The 19,757-nt window shown below is 31.8% G+C and overlaps 1 protein-coding gene and 3 long non-coding RNA genes across 4 annotated transcripts; all 4 read left to right on the forward strand.

Annotated features, from left to right (window-relative positions):
• Window positions 1–1,808: 1,808 nt before the first annotated feature.
• On the forward strand, window positions 1,809–2,728 carry LOC111714952 (uncharacterized). The gene is made up of 3 exons (XR_002768132.1): window positions 1,809–1,858; window positions 2,370–2,418; window positions 2,682–2,728. It is a non-coding gene; the product is annotated as an uncharacterized LOC111714952 (long non-coding RNA).
• A 432-nt stretch (window positions 2,729–3,160) lies between these two features.
• On the forward strand, window positions 3,161–4,335 carry LOC111714951 (uncharacterized). The gene is made up of 3 exons (XR_002768131.1): window positions 3,161–3,199; window positions 3,965–4,045; window positions 4,206–4,335. It is a non-coding gene; the product is annotated as an uncharacterized LOC111714951 (long non-coding RNA).
• A 1,691-nt stretch (window positions 4,336–6,026) lies between these two features.
• LOC111714953 (uncharacterized) lies at window positions 6,027–8,717 on the forward strand. Its single transcript, XM_023490185.1, has 5 exons — window positions 6,027–6,143; window positions 6,357–6,875; window positions 7,062–7,183; window positions 7,300–7,376; window positions 8,710–8,717. The coding sequence occupies exons 1-5, from the start codon at window positions 6,027–6,029 to the stop codon at window positions 8,715–8,717; spliced, it is 843 nt and encodes a 280-aa protein (XP_023345953.1).
• Window positions 8,718–13,211: 4,494 nt separating this feature from the next.
• On the forward strand, window positions 13,212–14,516 carry LOC111714950 (uncharacterized). The gene is made up of 3 exons (XR_002768130.1): window positions 13,212–13,281; window positions 13,385–13,462; window positions 14,444–14,516. It is a non-coding gene; the product is annotated as an uncharacterized LOC111714950 (long non-coding RNA).
• Window positions 14,517–19,757: the final 5,241 nt, after the last annotated feature.

A 19,757-nucleotide genomic window follows, 5' to 3' on the forward strand; every position in this document is an offset into this window, starting at 1 on the left:
TCAGGATTTACAGATCTTTAAAAAGTTTAATATGTTTAGAATGAATCTTAAAAAATTTGTCCACAACACTGCACACTCAGTTCAACTACCTTACATATATGGTCTGTCCCTTTAATTGTTCAATTTTATTTTAGGTTTACATGGGTTGCTTGGAGTGCAAAGTGTTTTTTTGTGATATTTCTGGAACCTGGAAGCTCGAGGTTACAAGAAAAATCGGTCTCGACCATGTGCGGCCTGAGCTGAAAACTTTAGAATGGTGGATATCAGGATTAAGGCTTAAACCACTCTTTTTCTTAATATCCAGTTTAAATATTGCTTGTTCTCCACATGAATTTAAACTCCAGATAAAGGGGTTGATCTGATATCTGGATATTTCATTCTAAAGTTTTCAGCTCTGGATACCAGGTTTTTGGGTGTAACAGAGTGGTAATGGAGATGGGGGAGGTAAAAATCTTGGGACACGGAGATCTCATCTTCCCAGGATCTCTGGAGGATACTTACAGGATTGACATGAATCCCCCTCTGACCCGTATAAAACCTAAAAGTAATTCTAGAGTTGAGACTGAGGAATTTTCTCTTCAACCCTACTGTGTAATCTTACTTTGCGTAGTTTTTCTTGTGAATAGTGTAAATTTTATGAAAATATAATGCTAAAGTAGTGATTTCTCTTAGACCGATTTTACCCAATATTTGATGTAACCAAGTTATTGTTATTCCCACCCATTAAATTCCAAAAAAAAACTATTCTATTTTATTTATATTTGTCTAATTTACGCTTTTTAGTCCCCAATGTAAGAATTGCTGAGGAAAATTGGAATTTATTTGTATCCAATACCAATAATGATTCCCCTACTTTTATGATCATTCTCTGCTTTTCCCCTTTATTTTTGAAATCAACATATTTAAAGCTATATTTCTTCATGAGAATTTTCCATCTTTTGTTATATTTTATTATTTCAGATGAAATGAAATTAAAATGTTCCATCCCGGCGTGCAAACTGGAATTTAAGTAGAATTTTACTAACCATTTCAGTCATGATTTAATAGAGAATGATTATTGCCATCCCCCATCTATTTCCCATCTATTTTGACGTGCATCTTTCTACTTATATAGTTTGACATGTGGCTGCAGTGCCCAGTCCCCTAATCTGTCCAAGCAATGGCGCTGTGTTTTAAGCAAAAATCTCCCCTTCCCAGTAAATTTTGATGCTCTGGGTGATTAATATGCAAAGAGTAAATTTTGATGCGAATCCGGATCAGGATTCTCAGGATGCCCAAAACATTTCCACAATTGAAAATTTTAAAATTTCATATTAAACACACGGAAATTTTGCTTTTTTAACAAAATTCAGTAAATTTGTAAGAAATATTCCGGATCCGCATCAAAATTAATTGGATCCTAAGCACTGAATTATTACCAGTGCTGAGGATCCGGATCTGTTGGATCCGCAAAATTTTGGCTTCCTGGATCCGGATCTGAATCCAAGGGGCAAAACATCAACCAAAAACTAAAAAAAAAAATTTTACTCTCAAAACCTAAGTCTGAACTATTGAAAAAAGAGAGATTATAAAAATTTCATGATTTCTGATTACATCGAGTGTTTAAGCATAAAAATAAGCCAAAAAAATAAGACAAAAAATTTCGAAATTTTGCTTTGTTAATAAATTCGGTAAATTTTTAAGAAATATCCTGAATCTGGATCCTTTTTTTTCAGTGCGGATCCAGGATTCGGATCCGTATCAAAATTAATTGGATCCTCAGCACTTACTATTTCAATACATGAATTACAATTTTATTGCAGCAGACATAGGCTGTATATTTTTCATCTTAGAAAATGCCATCCTAATCACGAAGCAGGTAAAAAGTTTAAACGATTAAATTATTATGAAATATATTTTGTATTAAGTAGTTGAACTTAAAATAAATATTTCTTATTTGCGCAAGTTTAAAACTATTTAAACAAAAAATTAAATTGATAGTTTTTAACCTTGATCAGGATTCAAGGATTAGCAAATGTTTGCGATTCTGGATTCAACAAGTCAATTATTAAAATATTAATGACGAACAATCCAACGTTACTTAAAAATATGAGTAATGTACAATTGACAATGAAGAAACAATAAAAGCATAATAATGGATAATAACGAATAATGGATAGATACATATTTTATGAATCAATTAATGATTGATGAACTTTATAAATAAAAGAATAAGCTTGTATGCTACAATATATGGTTAAGATACAGGGGTATATGTTTTCTTTTAAAAAATCTTATTCTATTGTCCAATTTTTAATTTTTATCTCAAAGAATGTCTAAACAGTTAGATATAAACTAGATATTGTTTGGCGTGAAAATGTATATTTTAGGACTTCTGTGCCAGTTTAGGAAATGCACAGCTAAACTTCACGATCTCAGGTTAAATGGATAATAAATTTCAAAGAAAATAGAATTTTACATAGCTCTTGATTTTGATCTTATCGCTGTGCCAGAGCACTGTCATAAATTTCTGATTTTATTAATATTGAATTTTGTGTGATAGCCGGGATGGATAGAGGCCCCATGCAGGGCGGTCTGGGGTACTATGGCAGGATGCCAGATTTTATAATTATTTCTTATTTCTAAACAAACTAAACAAATTAATATTATAAATTGTTAAACTAATGTTTTTGTATTTTAAGATCTCTGGAATCTCACATTAGAAATCATTCCCATCGATCTCAAGCCGGTAATGAACTTGTGTTACATAGTCAAAAGGTCAAAACACTTCAGGTGGGGGGGGGGAGCTTTCAACATTGCAACTGGGTGAGGGTCAATCATCAGGGAATAAGGGTTATGCTACCCCCACGCCCCCTTTCCCCCTGTTCACATGTTCTAAAAATAATAGACTAAACATGTTGATAAGCATTGTTCATTGCAATCCGTTAAGAAATTGTCAGAACTTACTTACTTACTTTTTTATGGTGGGAAGGTGTTCTTTGATTTAAATCACAGAATAGAAAAATGATGTGTAGAATTTTTGCATTCACAAATTTAAAATAAAACTTCGATTAAATTTTTGGTAAAATAACTTTTGATTATCAATTTTCCGAGGATTTATAATGAGTCAATTAACTTACCTCAAATCATAAATTTTAAATTATAAATTTAGATTTTTTAAGTTCCTGTTGAACTGTTGGGAGAAGTACAGTGTTTACAGGTCTTCAAAAATAATCAGTGTTAAAGGGACTGTAAGCGTAATTTTAAGTAACCCGCCAAGCCAATATGCAATCATGCAATGCACGATTTACAACGGTATCACTTAAAATCTTTGTCAAATCAACTGTTCATTTCCATATTTGGTTTCTCTGCGAAAGCTTATGAGAAGAAATGTAGAAATTATCAGAATTAAATACTTTTTAGTCAGAAAATCGACAGTATCTTCCATATTTTAGATCAGATTATGGTTTCAATGGTTGTAAATCGGGCATTTCCATCTCACTCAAAACTAAAATTTCGACGCATACTGCAATTAGCTGAATAACTACGCAAAGATAATGTGGTTTAGTGGAGAGTGAACTTTGCATGGAATTACGCTTTCAGTACAGTTCAGATATATTTTTTAATGTTTTAATAAAATAACATTAAAAATTAAATAATCAAAGTTGAATCAAATACTTAATTACATCATACAATCACCCATAACATTTTTTCGCCCAAAAACACTAAATTTGAAAGAAATAATTCGAAAAATTAACTAAATAAGTATTTTATTTGATACAAGTTTTTTTTCTTTTGGTAAATTGTTAACTAAAAAAATTGTCCCTTTCGACCGGCCGGTTTCGCCGACTGCAACATATTTCCATTAAAATCTGATTATTAAGATTGCAGGAAAATAATTTATATATGAGATAAGTAGTGGCAAACATATCTTTAAATGAAGACCCACTGTTACAAAATATTTTTATTTGTGTTTACTGCCTAGATTTCCTGTCGGGGATATATCGCATCTGGGTTGCCTACACTATTGAAGCACCTTTCAGATGTCCACAGATTTGAAGAAAAGGTACCAGTTAAATTAGTCGTTTTAAACTGTAACCACTAGTAAACTCGTGATTATAGAAGTTTTAGAATGCGGACCGACCATGAACTATCCTTAGGGTCGTGTAAGGTCCTACCAGAAAATTTGCCCATTCATTTTTTTTTATTTGACGCATATTTTTTAGCTGGGCCGTATGTTTGAGAACTGCATGAAGGAGTTTGCAGATGCATCTCGGCTCACAAGACATATAAACAGATATCATAAGGGAGCTTAACCAAACAATTCATTAAATTAAGCCCAATTCTATTTAAGTCTGCATTCCTAAGATTTTTAATATTTTAAAGCTTTCTAATATTTATTAATTTATTTATTTTTAAAGTGCTAAAGATCCATTTCATTTTAGTGAGGATCTAGATCTGCGTTTGCAAAAAAAAAACGGATCTGAATCCAAAACTAGAGATGAGCAATTTCATCAAGATTAAATATTTTTTTTGATTTTTCTTTTGCTTATTTTTATGAAAATATGTATTCCTTTCTTTTTTAGCAGTCCACCATCCATAATTATTTTATGATGTTCAAATATCTTTTGTATTCAGTTATTCGGTAAAACCTTCATAATATAAAAACTTACTTTTAACTTTGAATGAAGAACTTGCCAAATTGAGCATTTTGCACTTAGGCAAAAGGGGAAACAAGTCTTAAACCACAATGCAAAATTCAGGTTGGATCATCTATAATCTTATTAATTTGACATGAATTCTTCAAATCTACTGCATAACTATTAGAAGTTTTCGCATGATTATCATTTAATACAATGCCAAATGTGAATTTTTAAAAACATTTTGATAGTGAATATTGTTTTTTTCTGTTCTTTATCTTAAATGATATGTTTAGGTGCAATTTCCAGTAGAAACTGAGGTATATGACCCCGCCATAAGAGATGGGATTTCGGAAGCTGGTGTAGAAACAGATGTAGGCGAGGAACATATTGATTGGGCCATTTCAGAAGATGAAGATGAAGATGAAAATTTGGCTACCTTGGATGATAATGAGGTGGGAGGTGGGAGTTTTATTTTTGATTTATTTGCTTTCACAATATTTTTTTTCTGGCTACTGAATATACAATTGGTTATGCAGACTTTCTTAATAGGCAGCTTGTGTACCATTACGTACCCGAGGCCACAATCCTTGTTATGAATGCCACTTTGTCATCTCAAATAAAAAGAAGTTTAAAAGAGAAAGAAAAAGCCGTCATCCGAATTTTAATGCAGGCTCGCACACCACAGATTATACTTGATGCAACAAGAAATGAATTCCAATCTAGTCATGCATTAGATGCATGTGAAACATTAAACTCTAAATACAAACTAAGAAGCTTTTCAGCAGAGCACTTTAAATATCCAAATGTTAGAAACCTTTCTGTGAATGGAGTCAAAAATGTGGTTACATATGTTTCGATTATTGATACATTAAAAGTTTTTCTAGAAGACTCATCATTCAATGAAGCCATTCATCTGTCAACTGACCAACCAACTGATGATAAAATCTGTGATGTTTCTGATGGAGCAGTGTACAAGGTTAGAATTTATATTGCCTTAATTTGTTAAACTAGAAATTTACAACCCTTGAAACCTTTATCTGATCATAAATGTTCAAGATAACATAATTTTTCTGACTCAAAAAGTGAATTTCTATATTGTTAAGGGGTGTATATTTTCCTGAAAAATTATTTATTGATTTTTAATCATTGAATTTAGAAAAATAACTAATAACAAAATGTAGACAAACAGGGGGAACAATGACATTTATATTGTATTGTATTTTTTTTTTATAGGAAAATTCATTCTTTTCACAAAACCCTCATGCTCTCAAAATTCAACTGTACAGCGATTGTGTAGTGATCACTAACCCTTTGGGGGCCGCGAAAGCATCCCATAAAATGGTCATGGTATACATGACTATTTTAAATCTACCTCTACGTTATCGAAGCAAACTAGATTCCATTATGGTTGTCATGGCAGCCAGATATAACCAGATCAAAGAAGTTGGCCAGGACATATTTCGCAATATTGTCAATGATTTGAAAATCCTGGAGGAAGGAGTACTGATCAAGGGCAAACTGGTAAAAGCAGGCATGCTTATCTATTCCGGCGATAACCTGGAAAGCCATCACATTGGAGGTTTTCAAACTAACTTCAATAAAGGATATATATGCCGCTTCTGTCTGATCAAGCACAAAGATCTTTGCAAGTTTCAGCAGGAGAAATACCAACATAAATGGAGCGTTGAAATTTATGATGCCTTGGCAAACGATTTACACGAGTAAAACTCCCAGCAAGCTCCTGTAGCGCCCAATGTTATTGTCGATGAAGAAGTTATTATAGAAAGTGATGAAATAGCTGATGAAATTGATGATGAAATTGAAGAAATTTATAACGAAATAGATCTTGCAGAAGATAGAGAAGAAGACAGTGAAGAAGAAGAAGACGAGGAAGAAGAGCAGGAAGCAGAGGAGACTAAGGGAAAGATCAAATTTGAATCTATATTTAATGAACTGAAATCATTTCATGCGGTGTCTTCACTTCCAAATGATATATTTCATGACTTATTAGAAGGGGGAATTTCACAAGATTCAGCAGCTGGAGTCAGAATTATTGTTAAAAGAAAAAAATTAACTATTGAGATGTTGAATACAGAAATTCGAAACTTTCCCTACTGTTCAACAGATGAAAGACCAAGCTATTTCAAAGAAACCAGACCCAAACGGGAAAAATTGCCTGGCAAAGCGATGGCAAACTTAATGTTCATGAGAATCGTGCCATATCTATTGGAATCATACCTGGAAAATGATCAGGTATGACAAAATTTAACTTTTATAATGATTTATTGCTTCAGTCTTAAAATATTTATACAAGATAATTTTAACTAAATTGTATAATTTAACAGTTTACTAAATATTACTATTTCCCATTATGAACAATCTTCCTCAAAGATAACATTATTTTTTTATTTTTTTCCCCCCAATATTCTTTTTTCTTAGGATGAAGTAGCTCAAATGTTCATCATAATGGCGAGGATATTAGAAATGTGTCTCAGCCGAGCATACTCCTCCAGTGACATTGAAGTCCTAGAAGACTTGATCTTTCAATACTTTACAATAAGGTTAGTAGGAAAAATCTACACACAGAATCAGAGCATTTTTTACAGTTATTAAATCTTTTCTTCAAAATAATTCTCATTATCAAATAAATATTTGGAAACAATCTTTATTTAACAAGGATAAAAGTTGATGATGAGTATCCTGGATTTTTTCCCAAGATTAAACCAAAGCACCATTACTTGATTCATGTACCAGGTAAAGAAATGGTGCTATGGAAATGCCTCAACACGGAAACGCCTCAACACGGAATCAGGCCCAAAAAAAACCGAAACCTCCCCAAAATAAATTTTTTTGAGGCGTTTCCTGTTTTTTCAAAAATTATCGGAAATCCCTCAAATCCAATTTTTAGAGGAATTTCCCTTTTTTTTTGATCCGTTTCCTCGATTTTTAGGTCGGATTCCGGTTTATCAGGGTCTTATATTGTTGAGGGATTTCCCAATATTTTTGAGGGATTTCCCAATATTTTCGATCCGGTTCCTCATTTTTTGGGTTTTCAAAAAAGTTGTAAATTCTCAGTTTGTTGATTGGTTTGCTCTTTTTTTGGGTCAGTTTCCGGTTTCCAAAAAAAGTTGTAAATTCTCAGTTTGTTGATCGGTTTCCTCTTTTTTTGGGTCCGTTTCCTCTTTTTTTGGGTCCGTTTCCGGTTTTCAAAAAAGTTGTAAATTCTCAGTTTGTTGATCGGTTTCCTCTTTTATGGGTCCGTTTCCTCTTTTTTTGGGTCCGTTTCCGGTTTTCAAAAAAAGTTGTAAATTCTCAGTTTGTTGATTCGTTTCCTCTTTTTTTGGGTCCGTTTCCTCTTTTTTTGGGTCCGTTTCCGGTTTTCAAAAAAAGTTGTAAATTCTCAGTTTGTTGATCGGTTTCCTAATTTTTTGGGTCNATTTTTGTTCCTAATTCCTGAACAATCTTTTAATTGTTCCTAAATTCCTGTTCTAATCCGTTAATTTTGTTCCTTAATGTTAAAAATCTAGTTTTTTAGTCTTTAGTCATTAATTTTGACTCTTTTTGAGTATTTTCAGTCAAAAAAAAATTTTGGCCCCCCCCCTCACTTAAATCCTGTATCCGCCCCTGGCAAGAGTCCAGGTTGTTTCTCAGTAATTGCAGTTCTCTACCAAACAACCAAATTGGTCTTGTTTACACATTCTATGAATAGCTTATTTACTCACTTGGCACAATTTCCAGATTCATGTTGGTTAAATCTGTGTAATCTTTGTTTGTTTGGATAAATATTGTTTATCACAAATTAACCATAAATCCCTACAAGCTGGAGATAGCACACATGAATCAAGTCAAGTAAATTAGTTCCTAAAGGAGCTCAGGAGTCATGGGATGCTTAGTTGTGATTTTTGAGGGAGGGAGAGTAGCAAGGTAGAGAAGATAGAGACAGAGAGCTTTTTGTGTACTTGAGATAGTTCAGGGGAGACTGGAATTTATTACATTTATTTTGTATAAACTTGAAATCTTCATGATAAATATTTGATTTGATTTGATTTAATTTGATTTCATGTATCAATCTATAATATTTTGTTAGATAAATAAATGGATTAATAAGACAATTTTTGCCTACCCGTTTTTAAAGGTAAAGAAAACTGTACGTTTTAGTACGGTTAGGGTGGTAATTAGAACTATTTAGCTTTAGAGTGGGGGGAGGAATGTTTTATAAGTTTACGGGGGGGGGGAACAAATAAATTAGCACTATTAACCCCCCACCCCCCCGTATAAAATATGAAACCACCTATGTTAGTTCTCGACTTAAATATATTAATGTGTAATATTGCATTCAATCTAAAACTTTATTCCGTAAATCTATATTTCAGTTTTTAAACTTCACATTTTATTCAAAAAGAATTATACTATTTAAATACTATGCATAAATGATTATTTTACATAGTACAACTTTTTCTGAAAACCTGCAACAGACCCAAAAATGGGGGAAAGGATCGAAAAAACAGGGAAACCGATCAACAAACTGAGATTGTTGTACTTTTTTTGAAAACCAGAAAAAGACCCAAAAAAATAAGGAAACCGATCAACAAACTAAGAATTTACAACTTTTTTTGAAAACCAGAAAACCCAAAAAAAGAGGAAACAAACCCAAAAAAAGAGGAAACAGACCAAAAAAATGAGGAAACTGATCAACAAAAATTTGGATTTTTTTTTTTAAAACGGGAAACGGACCCGAAAAATGAGGAAACCGATCAACAAACTGAAAATTTACATTTTTTTTTGAAAACCGGAAACGAATCCAAAAAATGAGGAAACAGACCCAAAAATGAGGAAACCGATCAACAAACTGAGAATTTTAAACTTTTTTTGAAAACCTGAAACGGACCCAAAAAAAGAGGAAACGGACCCAAAAAAAGAGGAAACCGATCAACAAACTGAGAATTTGTAACTTTTTTTGAAAACCGGAAACGGACCCAAAAAAAGAGGAAACGGACCAAAAAAAAGAGGAAACGGACCCAAAAAAAAGGAAACCGATCAACAAACTGAGAATTTAAAACTTTTTCTGAAAATCGGAAACGGACCCAAAAAAAAGGAAACCGATCAACAAACTGAGAATTTAAAACTTTTTCTGAAAATCGGAAACGGACCCAAAAAAAGAGGAAACTGATCAACAAACTGAGAGTTTAAAACTTTTTCTGAAAACCGGAAACTGACCCAAAAAAAGAGGAAACGGACCCAAAAAAAGGGGAAACCGATCAACAAACTGAGAGTTTAAAACCTTTTCTGAAAACCGGAAACTGACCCAAAAAAAAGAGGAAACGGACCAAAAAAACGGGAAACGAATCAAATGTAAATATAGCGGAAACCGACCCAAAATATTCGGAAATCCCTCTACACTTTCTAGTTTTAGAGGGATTTCCGATAATTCTTGAAAAAAGAAGGAAACGGACCCAAACTCACTTTTGGGTCCGATTCCGTGTTGAGGCGTTTCCGTGTTGAGGCGTTTCCATAGCACCAAAGAAATGACTACTTGGGACTTGTTATATTAACTGGAAGTTACAGTTGGCCCAATTCACTACAGTATCCTTTGAACCTTTGTACTAGAAAAATCATTGTTTTTCTATTTAAAAATTTATAATTTATAATTGGGGTTTCTCACTTATGAGTTATATTAGAATTTTATGCGAGAAAAGAATGGCGATCTATTCCCCACTGATGCTTAGGTTTTAATTAGGTCTACACTCTCTTTAATTCAGGGGTGTATATTTTCCTGAAAAATTATCAACCCCTATTTAATTTTGTTTGGGGGGTTTTATGGGGAAAATAACTGATTTTTAACTGGGAAATAAACAAAATTTCAGGTAAAAAGGATGAAAAAACTTGCAAACTTTTACAAGATAAAGAAATTTCAAGAGGGAGGGCCACAAATTGACGTACATTGATTCAAACATCATAATTTTGTTTTAACAGACTTAATTCGGCACTATGGTCCTCCTACCTGCTCCTGGACCACTAGATTTGAATCTAAACATCGCCTTGTGTAAGCTACTGTAATCATAACTCCAAAAGGGGAATTTTCTGAGAGATTTGCAGAGAAACTGTAAAGGGAAAAAAAGTTTAGAATAAACAAAAGCATTGATATCTAATTTATAATAGATCAGCTTTTAAGGGTTGTAAATCGGACATTACTATTTTAGCATGGAGGGTCACTACAAATTACGCTTATAGTCCTTTGAAGTGCAAATCTGGATGAATTACTTAAAGCTATTTCTAATGGGTAAGAAATCACCCTTCTGTAAATTTCATTTTGTTTTTCCAGCGTAAACGTAATGGAATCTGCCAAAAACTTTATAAACACACCATCAACAATCTGCAACCGAATGGTAACCCGTCAAGGTAAATTAATACAATTATAATATAAAATTCTGATTTTTTTCTTACTGCATTTATTAGACATATTTTCTCTTTGTTTCTAATAAACAACAAAACAATCAAATCCATCTATCGATCAGGCCATGTTATAATTTGTATGATCCTGGGGAAGTTTTTTTTTGTTTTTAACTGTAAAAACTATGAAACATATCTTTATTGTTCCCGGAAATAATGTCGGTGATATAAACTAATTTTAAAATCTATCAATCTAAACATTTTGTTTGGTTTGGTGTTTGTATAGCTTTTTTTCAGGTTGTGCTATCTATGCTGGATTAATTGATGTTGATGGAGTTAAACTCACATGTAAAGGCTTCCCTGTGCCATCTTCTCATCCAGGCGCTGAGCATTTTGAACAAGGATTACATTTTATAATTAATTTTGTTATAATTACAAGGATATATATTCTCACATTTTCCTTACTGTAACAAAATCCAAAATATGAAGGAAACTAAAATTTTAGGCTGCTCTTAGTTTGTAATTTGTAATTTGTCTCCCAGAAAATTGACTATTAATAGTATGTCCTGGAATTTGTCATTACCAAGATTGTCTTTCATGAACTTATCTTTTATAAGTCTACCTTTCAGAAGATCATTAGTTGTCTTTCTTGACATTTTTGACATCCTTAAAACTTAACATCTATATAAATTTGGCTTGTCTGTCTGTTTGTCTGTTTGTCTGTTTGTCTGTCTGTTTGTCTGTCTGTTGGTATCCAATAAACGTCAAAACGGCTGAACCGATCGGGCCCAAATTTTTTGTGGGACATCTAGGGACTCCAGGGAAGGTTTATAAATCATCAAAATTTAAAATATTTGTCTCCATCAAAATTCAATAGTCATTAAATTTTTAAAAATTTTGAAAATCAGCGAAATTTTTTGTAAAAATCCGCGAATTATTTTTGTTTTGTTTTACGATGTACACAAAGAGAACATGTTCACAATTAATTTAGAAGATGGGCGCGAAGCGCCCTCTAAGGCTAGTTTCTTAAAAATGGAAATTTCAAGGTGATATAGCAACCAAAGGAGTGGAAGTCTACGGGATCCAGTACTCGATAGGAATAAATTTTGAGCAAAATTCATTAATACATTAAAATACATTAATTCTCTCTTCATTTGCTTTTTTAATGAAAATCGCAACAACGAGTTAAAATTTATTCATTAGGCAAGTGTATTATCCTTGACAGCAAGTTTGAGAATATGCTGTGGATAGGAATGATTTTGACTGTAATCATCAAGGCTAGTGGAAATCCGGTTTTCCTTGTTAAGAGATATAGGGTAAGAATTGAATTTTTTAATGTTTCATGTTGATTGTAACTTACCTTCCAGAATTCAGTACAAAATCCAAATTTAATCAAAATATATAAAATCTTTAAAACCAATTTTAATTTTTTTTTCAGCAGAGGATAGAAAACGAATTTCAATTATGAATGAATGAAAACAAATGTTTTGTTTTTTAAGAAAACTTTTATTTATTATTTTTCTATTTAGGCAGTGAGAACACCATGGAATTACTTTTCTACTATTTCTTGCCCGGATACATCATTGATGCCATTGATTATTGTTGATGCCAAAAAAATAAAAAACTTTCAGGAAAAACAGAATAAATTAAAATTTTAAGCTTGAAGTCTCAAAAGTAAAAATCAAGGCAAAAGCAAAGACTGGCTGTACATTTTTTAATTAAACTTTTATTATGATAATTAAGATAATTTTAACTTTTATTATAGATAAGTTTAAAAGTTTTATTCTGTTCATTGCTGCAGGTTCTACAACCTATTGGAAAGGAACAATTCATTTTTTTCATCAAATCTTCTCCAATACTCACTTAATTTATATATTTTGTCAACCTCTAACTGTGAACGTAATTTTAATGCCTGATCTACAATCGTACCGTTAATAAAGTTAGATAACCCATGTTTTTATTTAATTTCAATTTATACTTTCTCTGCTTTCTTTGAAGACGAAATAAAGAAGTTATTTAAAATTGACACTTATTGAGTCAAACCACATCTTTTTATCAGGTTTCAAGGTTAATTCCATGGAAATTTCTCCTTTAATCATCAATACATTTCAGAAGCAATGACTGGAAATACGCCCTGGTCTGATTCAGGCAAGACTTTTGGTTTTAATTTGAAAAAGTAGTTTAACTGAGATGTATTTAATTTAGGCTCCGATATCTCATTTTCTGACGATGTCCCTTCTTTTCCTGAGGATGCACTGGTTCGAATTCCGTAAGTATTAATAGGAATAAAATTCTTCATAAATAAACAAGTACTTCATTCATGATTTTAGTCAAAAAGTTATTTTTTTTTCTTGTGATAATAATTTGTTCAGGCTGTATGTGTTCAATGGCAAGGCGAAGAAAACAACCATCGAGATTAAGAAAGGAACCCCTCTTCCTTTTTGTACAAAGTAAGATACAAATGTAATATTTTTTTTCGTGTTTTACAATTTGTTTTTAATTTTAAAATTTGTTAACAAATTTTTTAAAAGAGCAGTGAATTTTTCTCTCTGACTGCATGTTTCTTCTTTTTTCTGATAAGATATCTGTAGATATCAGATATATTTGCAGTTTTTATGCTGATTTAGATATGTTTGACTAAACAACACACATATTTCACAATATTCTTACAGGTTGGTAAAAATAAAAGCGGGGTTTGAAAATTCTGTGGAAAAACATTGTCAAATCTTCACATTAAAAATTACAAATGGGAAAGAAAGGTTATAAATGGAGTGAATATTATCAACATAGAATCTAACTTCTTGTAAGTTCATCTCGGGAAGTGCTTCAGAATACGGCCTCGTCTACAGCAATCATTTCCTTACAGCCGACAGAATATAAACCGGCTTCATAGTGCATTGGTTTTCAACTTTCTATGTTTCCATTTTTCTTGTTTAGGAAAAAGGGAGGGGGAAGAGAAGCATAGAGAAGCCCCTCCTGCTCTGCACTATTATTTTCTTTTTTTTCCATGTTTTATTCCACACAGTTCAGCAGCAAGAAACTTGAGTATAAGAACCTGTCTGTTCTGAGCTCCCTTGATAGAACTAGATTCAATCAAAAGAATTAACGTCTTTCCGACGTGTTCAGATACTTAATAACAGCTAACCAGGCTTATTATTGTTATATTTAAAGCTGTCAGTAGTAAAATCTGGATCCATCTAGGTAAAAACCTCCATTCTCCAGGTTAATACAGCGTTAAAAGATTAATGTAGGCCTTCAATGTTTCTTGTAGTTCCGTTTTTTCTTTTCCATTTGCGTGCAGGAGTGTATACCCCCCATGTTGCCTCTCTGAATGCTGAATGTATACTGACACAAATGTAATATAAAATGTATCAACTCAAAAATTACTTAATGCATGGGCATTTATTTTGAATTTTAATAATAATTTGTAGAGTTACAGTGGGTCACAGCGTCTTTAATGTAGTATGTGATGTGGATAGTTTCTGGTCTGTTAACGGAGCAAAGTAAGTTTTTTTTGTCAATATCAGAAAATTATTTCCCTGGGGAAAGATAAGCGCTATTTCAATCTACTATGACAATGCACTTTTCACTAAAAGCTTAGTCTTATCAAGTATGAATTAGTTGTAAATAAATATTAAATATATAAAATATATAAAAAAGCATTTTTAATATTTATGTCATTGTTAATCAGAGAAAGGTTTAAATATGAAATTTGACTCTATAAATTCTAGTTTATTGAATTTTCGTCTTTAGTTTCTCAAAATATAAAAATATTCAGGGTGGATGTGCAAATCAAGGTTCAAGCTGCAGAGATGGTAAAGATATTTTCTTATGGCTTTATTCCTTTCTCAATTTTTTATTCAATATTTTAAAATCATTTTTCAATCAAATTGTCCAACACCTATCTAGCCTAACATCATGAACCACATATCATTTTGTCAGACCCAAAACCATTTATAGCCATGATTTTGTTCTGTTCATATACCACCAGTACTCAATAGCTTACCAAACAATTTCAATAAATACTGTAAATAAATACCGATTCCCTTTTTTAAAATTAAATTAAATTAAATCAAATATTTATTTTGATGAAAGAAAATAAAATGAAATTCTTGATTAATGTGTAAGTGATGCTTTCTTAGGTGTTGTTTGAGGTGATGGGTTCCAATTCCCAAATAGATAAAGCCGTGATTGAAATTGCAGAATTTGATGTTTCTACTATTGAGGTTTCAACTCTAATTCAAAAGGATGCGGTCGAAGAAGACTTTTTGCCTGGTATTTGTAGTAATTAGGGTTTCTTTTATTACTACTTAAAGATATTTTTTCTGATTTAATGAAAGGAACCTTGACATTTTTTTGGTTTACGGAATGGAAGCTGGAAACTTTTCAGTTTTCATAAAGTTAAATAATTTATATTTCCATTCTGAAAAAAAAATTCGGTTTTCATTTTATGAGCACAATTTTTATGCAGATCCGGATCCTGGATCCACACTGGACAAAAATGGATCTGGATGAAGGTCATTCAAATTTCTATATGATTTTCTGATTTCTTTAACATAAATTTTTTAAAATTTATTTACTTATTTCTTTCATTTATTTTTATGCTTAAACTAATTTACTCATTCAACGATAAGATTTTTTTTTTGTTTTTGATAATCTCTCGCATTAATATTTTTGGGGATTCAACGGATTGGGATCCGGATCTTAAGCATTTCGGCCTAATGGAAATGGAAACAAAATTCCGGATTATGTTTTGTACTGTAAACCGAGAATCCGGTGCAAACCGGGCCACCTAACTGTGATTACAAATTACAAATACATGGTTGTAAAATAATTAAATAGAATTCTGGATCTTTTATTTTTAAAAAGTGAACTTAAAAACGACCAATTAATTTTTTAGCGTTTTCTAGATCCTCATGCTACAGTTGATGTAACAAGAAATGAAGAGGATGAGGTACAAAGATGCAGTACCCCTGAGCTGGCTGTGAACAAGTTCTGGAGAAAACTTCCGGTAGAGTTTTATGAGTTTTTACGCACTTTTAAGTGGATTTTCACAAAAGTTAAATGTTGTTATCTTGGCAATTTTTAAAAAACCTTGAATATATTTCATACAAGCCGAAAATTGTATTTGCTTTGTAAAACTAGAATGGGGGATCTTTCTTAGTCAAAATAGAAAATGGAAAACGTTTTATTACTTTAGGAGATCATTAGCGAACTGGAGGATAAAGTCAAATTCTACTTTAATCCAGAACAAAGATTAACTTGTCCAACGGTACATTTTTTGTTTAGTTGAAGGTTTTTGATTTATTATTTATTGATTTATTAGATGAAGTCAAAAACTGAATTTACTATTAAAAGCAGTCTAAATTGAAATAATTTTACAAGCTACGGCCTTCTATAAAGTTTTCTTTAGTTTCCTCCGCAACTCCTATTTCTCAAATTTTCATTAAAGTAAAAAAATATTAAAATTAAGATTTTTTATATACTATAAGATTGATTGAGTAATTTTATTTTCCCCCAATTCATACTTAACATCTAAGTAATTCAAATGAGGGGGGGGAGAAGGGAAGATTTTCCTAGAAAATTATGAATTATGAAGTCATGATTGAAATAATCAAAGTTTGATTTGAATCAATAATTCAGGACCCTGTTACCTACCTCACCATTAGGTCTGCAATTGACAAGAAGATCTTTGGTATTTTTTCTTATTTTACTGGATGAGGGAGGGGGTGCAGAGCCACCATAAGTCCTTTTTTGCCTTTAACTTTTAACCGATTTTTATGATTTAAAATGACTTCAATTAATCAATGAATATATTTTAAAAGCAAATATTTTTTCTATATAGTTAATTAATATTAACAAAAATATGTTTCTACGACTAAATTGGAAATATAGGTGCCGGAAAACTTTCATTTTTGTTTGATTTTTTTACTATTAAAACATGAAAGGATCCGAACATTTTTATCATAAAAGTTCCAAATGGTCTACCCTTAGTTATATTCTTTAAGAATACTAAATACTAAAAATTCTATACTACAATTATCTTTTTTAAACAAAATAACTGTGGTTGTGTACTTTTTGTTTGGTGGAAATTATAGTATCATAATTATTTATATTGAACGATCTTATTTCCAGGGTTTGTGTCGAAGTATTTCCCGGATCCTTTGAGAAAAGTAACCACTCAAGGGGTATGATAACCCAAAATGTAAACCAAAACATGATTGACATTTCAAAAGAGTGGTGTGTCTGATTCTAAATAGTTAGTGGCGCAACCAGGGGGGGCGAATCGAGTTTTACCCCCNAAGTCAGTCAATCTTAATTTATACTTTTAAAAAACCTGTTTTAATGTTTACTTCTTATGAGAATTACAATGGGCCCCTTACTGTCAAACAAGGACAGAGGGACTTTAATTAGAAAGACTATAATGAATTATGAATAGACAAAATATTTTAACTACGGCCAGGAACTACTTACTATTTAGAACTACACAGACCTACAAATAAAATTTTGCCCCCCCCCCTCACAAAAGTCCTATTTGGGCCACTGGTTAACCATTAAAAACTTCCGTCTGAGTAACTAATCAGAGAACATTTGTAAAATTTTGTTTGTTCAATTCTGTTGCTGTGCTTTGTTGTTTAAAAAATTGAAAAAATTCTATAATCATAGATTTCTCATTCATCCTTGATTAGTTTTTCCAATTGCCAGTAGATTCTCATGTTATTATACCTTGCAAAGGCGTTTCAAAGCATGGTTGGATGCATAGGGATGTTGCAGCCTGGGATATATGCTCCTGTTTCAGGTTAAATAAATAGTTCAAATTATTCTTTGTAATTAGTAACATAATTAAGCTGAGTATTATATGGATGATTTGAATTGGATTTTGGTCCATGTATATTTATATTCTTATAACATGTAAAGATAGTCTTATGATATATATTATGTAATAATTAAAATAAACGGTATTAAGGGATGCAATCGTTTTATAATTCCCCCATATTTATTACATTTCATATTATTTCACAGAATATTCACTTAAATTCATTTTATAATTTCAGCTTATTCAAAACATTTTATAGTAAGTATATCACTTCAACTCATGAATACCCTTTTTAAACACTCAGTTAACCGGGAGGGAGATTCTCTCTGTCAGCATTTAAATATGTATTTAATACAACTGTTTGGCAACTAGCTGACAAAAGGAATCAGACCGGTGACATGGCTCAAATTTGGTGGTATGTCCGACTTTAGGTTTAAACTATGTCAGGCTGGAAAGCCTTCACCTATAGGGGATTGTGATGGCATACCCCTTGTAGGTCAAGGAACTGTTGGACGCATCCCTAGCTGTATGATATGATATGATATGATATGATATATTTTAGAATTTTAGAACATGGAAACAAAAAGAATCTGTTAATTAACAGCTTTTTATTGTTTAATTGTAACTGTAATTTGAAAAAATCAAAACTTAATTATAAAACTGATAGTATTGATATAGCGGCGTACCACTGTGTATACATTCAGACTTTTATTTATGCCTTTAAAAATCTCAAAGTAGAGCCCGGAATCCATTTAGTCTTTTTTAAAAGTTAGTATGGTTTTTATAAGCGTAATTTCAAGTGACCCTTCATTCAAAGATGACAATGCCCCAGTTACAACACCACCCTTTAAACCTGATCAACTGAACAAAATTTGGAAAATATAAGAATTCAAGTATTTTTTGTTAACAAGGCGATAATTATTTAGAACCTGAATGTCTGAAGAAATTAAATCTCGTTTCGGTAAACAACCTGGGCAACAGTCTAAGACAGTGAGTAAGACACTTTCTGATAATAGTTAAACCAGTTTAAAACCAGCTGAAAGAATATTCCACGAAAATATACATCATATAACCATTTTTTTTCTATTTTGGTTAATTTAACCTTCACCAAATTTTTACTTTTTTTTTACTTTGGGAAACAAAGTTATTTTAAAGAAGAGGGTGGGTAATTTTTCACGAACACCTGTAACCTTGAAATATTGATTTTAGAAACTTACATCTTGCTTTTTATTTTTAGCATTTGACGCAATGAATATTTTTCTCAGTTCTGCAGATCTGTTGAGTTTCGAACTCTTGGGGACTATGTCCCTAAGAGGAGGGCCTATAATCTCCAGGGAGTGGAAGGTATACTATCTAGTTATTTAACTATTTTGTATTATCATTTTTTATAGGGTGGACAATCGCTGGGCATTTTGCTTCAAAGGTTCTTCTTCAAGATGGACGAAGAGACGGGTATGAAAATATTGTAGTTTTAGATATTGTTGGTTGGTGTTCATAATTTTAATTTTTACTAATAATAAATCTTCCTCTTTTCCTTTTAAATTCCTTCTTAGTTTCTTTCATTCCTTCCTTTCTTTTTTGGGTCATTGATTTATTTAAGTTTGTTGGGGGGGGGGGAAGGGGAGGGGGTAAAAGTGGGAAGCTTGGCCTGAAAGGGATAATGATGTCGTACCCTCTAAACTAGGACACCCGAGCTTCATGATTTAATTTGATCAGGACTTTTATTGAACTTAAAAAAATTAAATAGGAGGATAGAACAACCACTGAAGGTCCCAGTTTTTCTCGCATTTATTCCCAATACGCGCCAGGAGGGGGTGGAAATAAATACCCTTATCATTTCTTTACTTGTTTTTTACCAACAACTATGGTGTTTATATTTTGTTCATTCATAAAATTTTTAATATTTAATATTTTTTCTGTAAAATCTA

Source organism: Eurytemora carolleeae, unplaced genomic scaffold (genome assembly GCF_000591075.1).
Source record: "Eurytemora carolleeae unplaced genomic scaffold, Eaff_2.0 scaffold1676, whole genome shotgun sequence".
Lineage (NCBI taxonomy): Eukaryota > Metazoa > Arthropoda > Copepoda > Calanoida > Temoridae > Eurytemora > Eurytemora carolleeae.

Excerpts from the sequence above, each read along its gene's own strand:
- LOC111714953 (XM_023490185.1), top strand. The coding sequence starts at position 6,027 with ATGGTTGTCATGGCAGCCAGATATAACCAGATCAAAGAAGTTGGCCAG. Across the intron at positions 6,144-6,356 it reads TACTGATCAAGGGCAAACTG|CAAGCTCCTGTAGCGCCCAA; the intron begins GTAAAAGCAGGC and ends TAAAACTCCCAG. Across the intron at positions 6,876-7,061 it reads CATACCTGGAAAATGATCAG|GATGAAGTAGCTCAAATGTT; the intron begins GTATGACAAAAT and ends CTTTTTTCTTAG.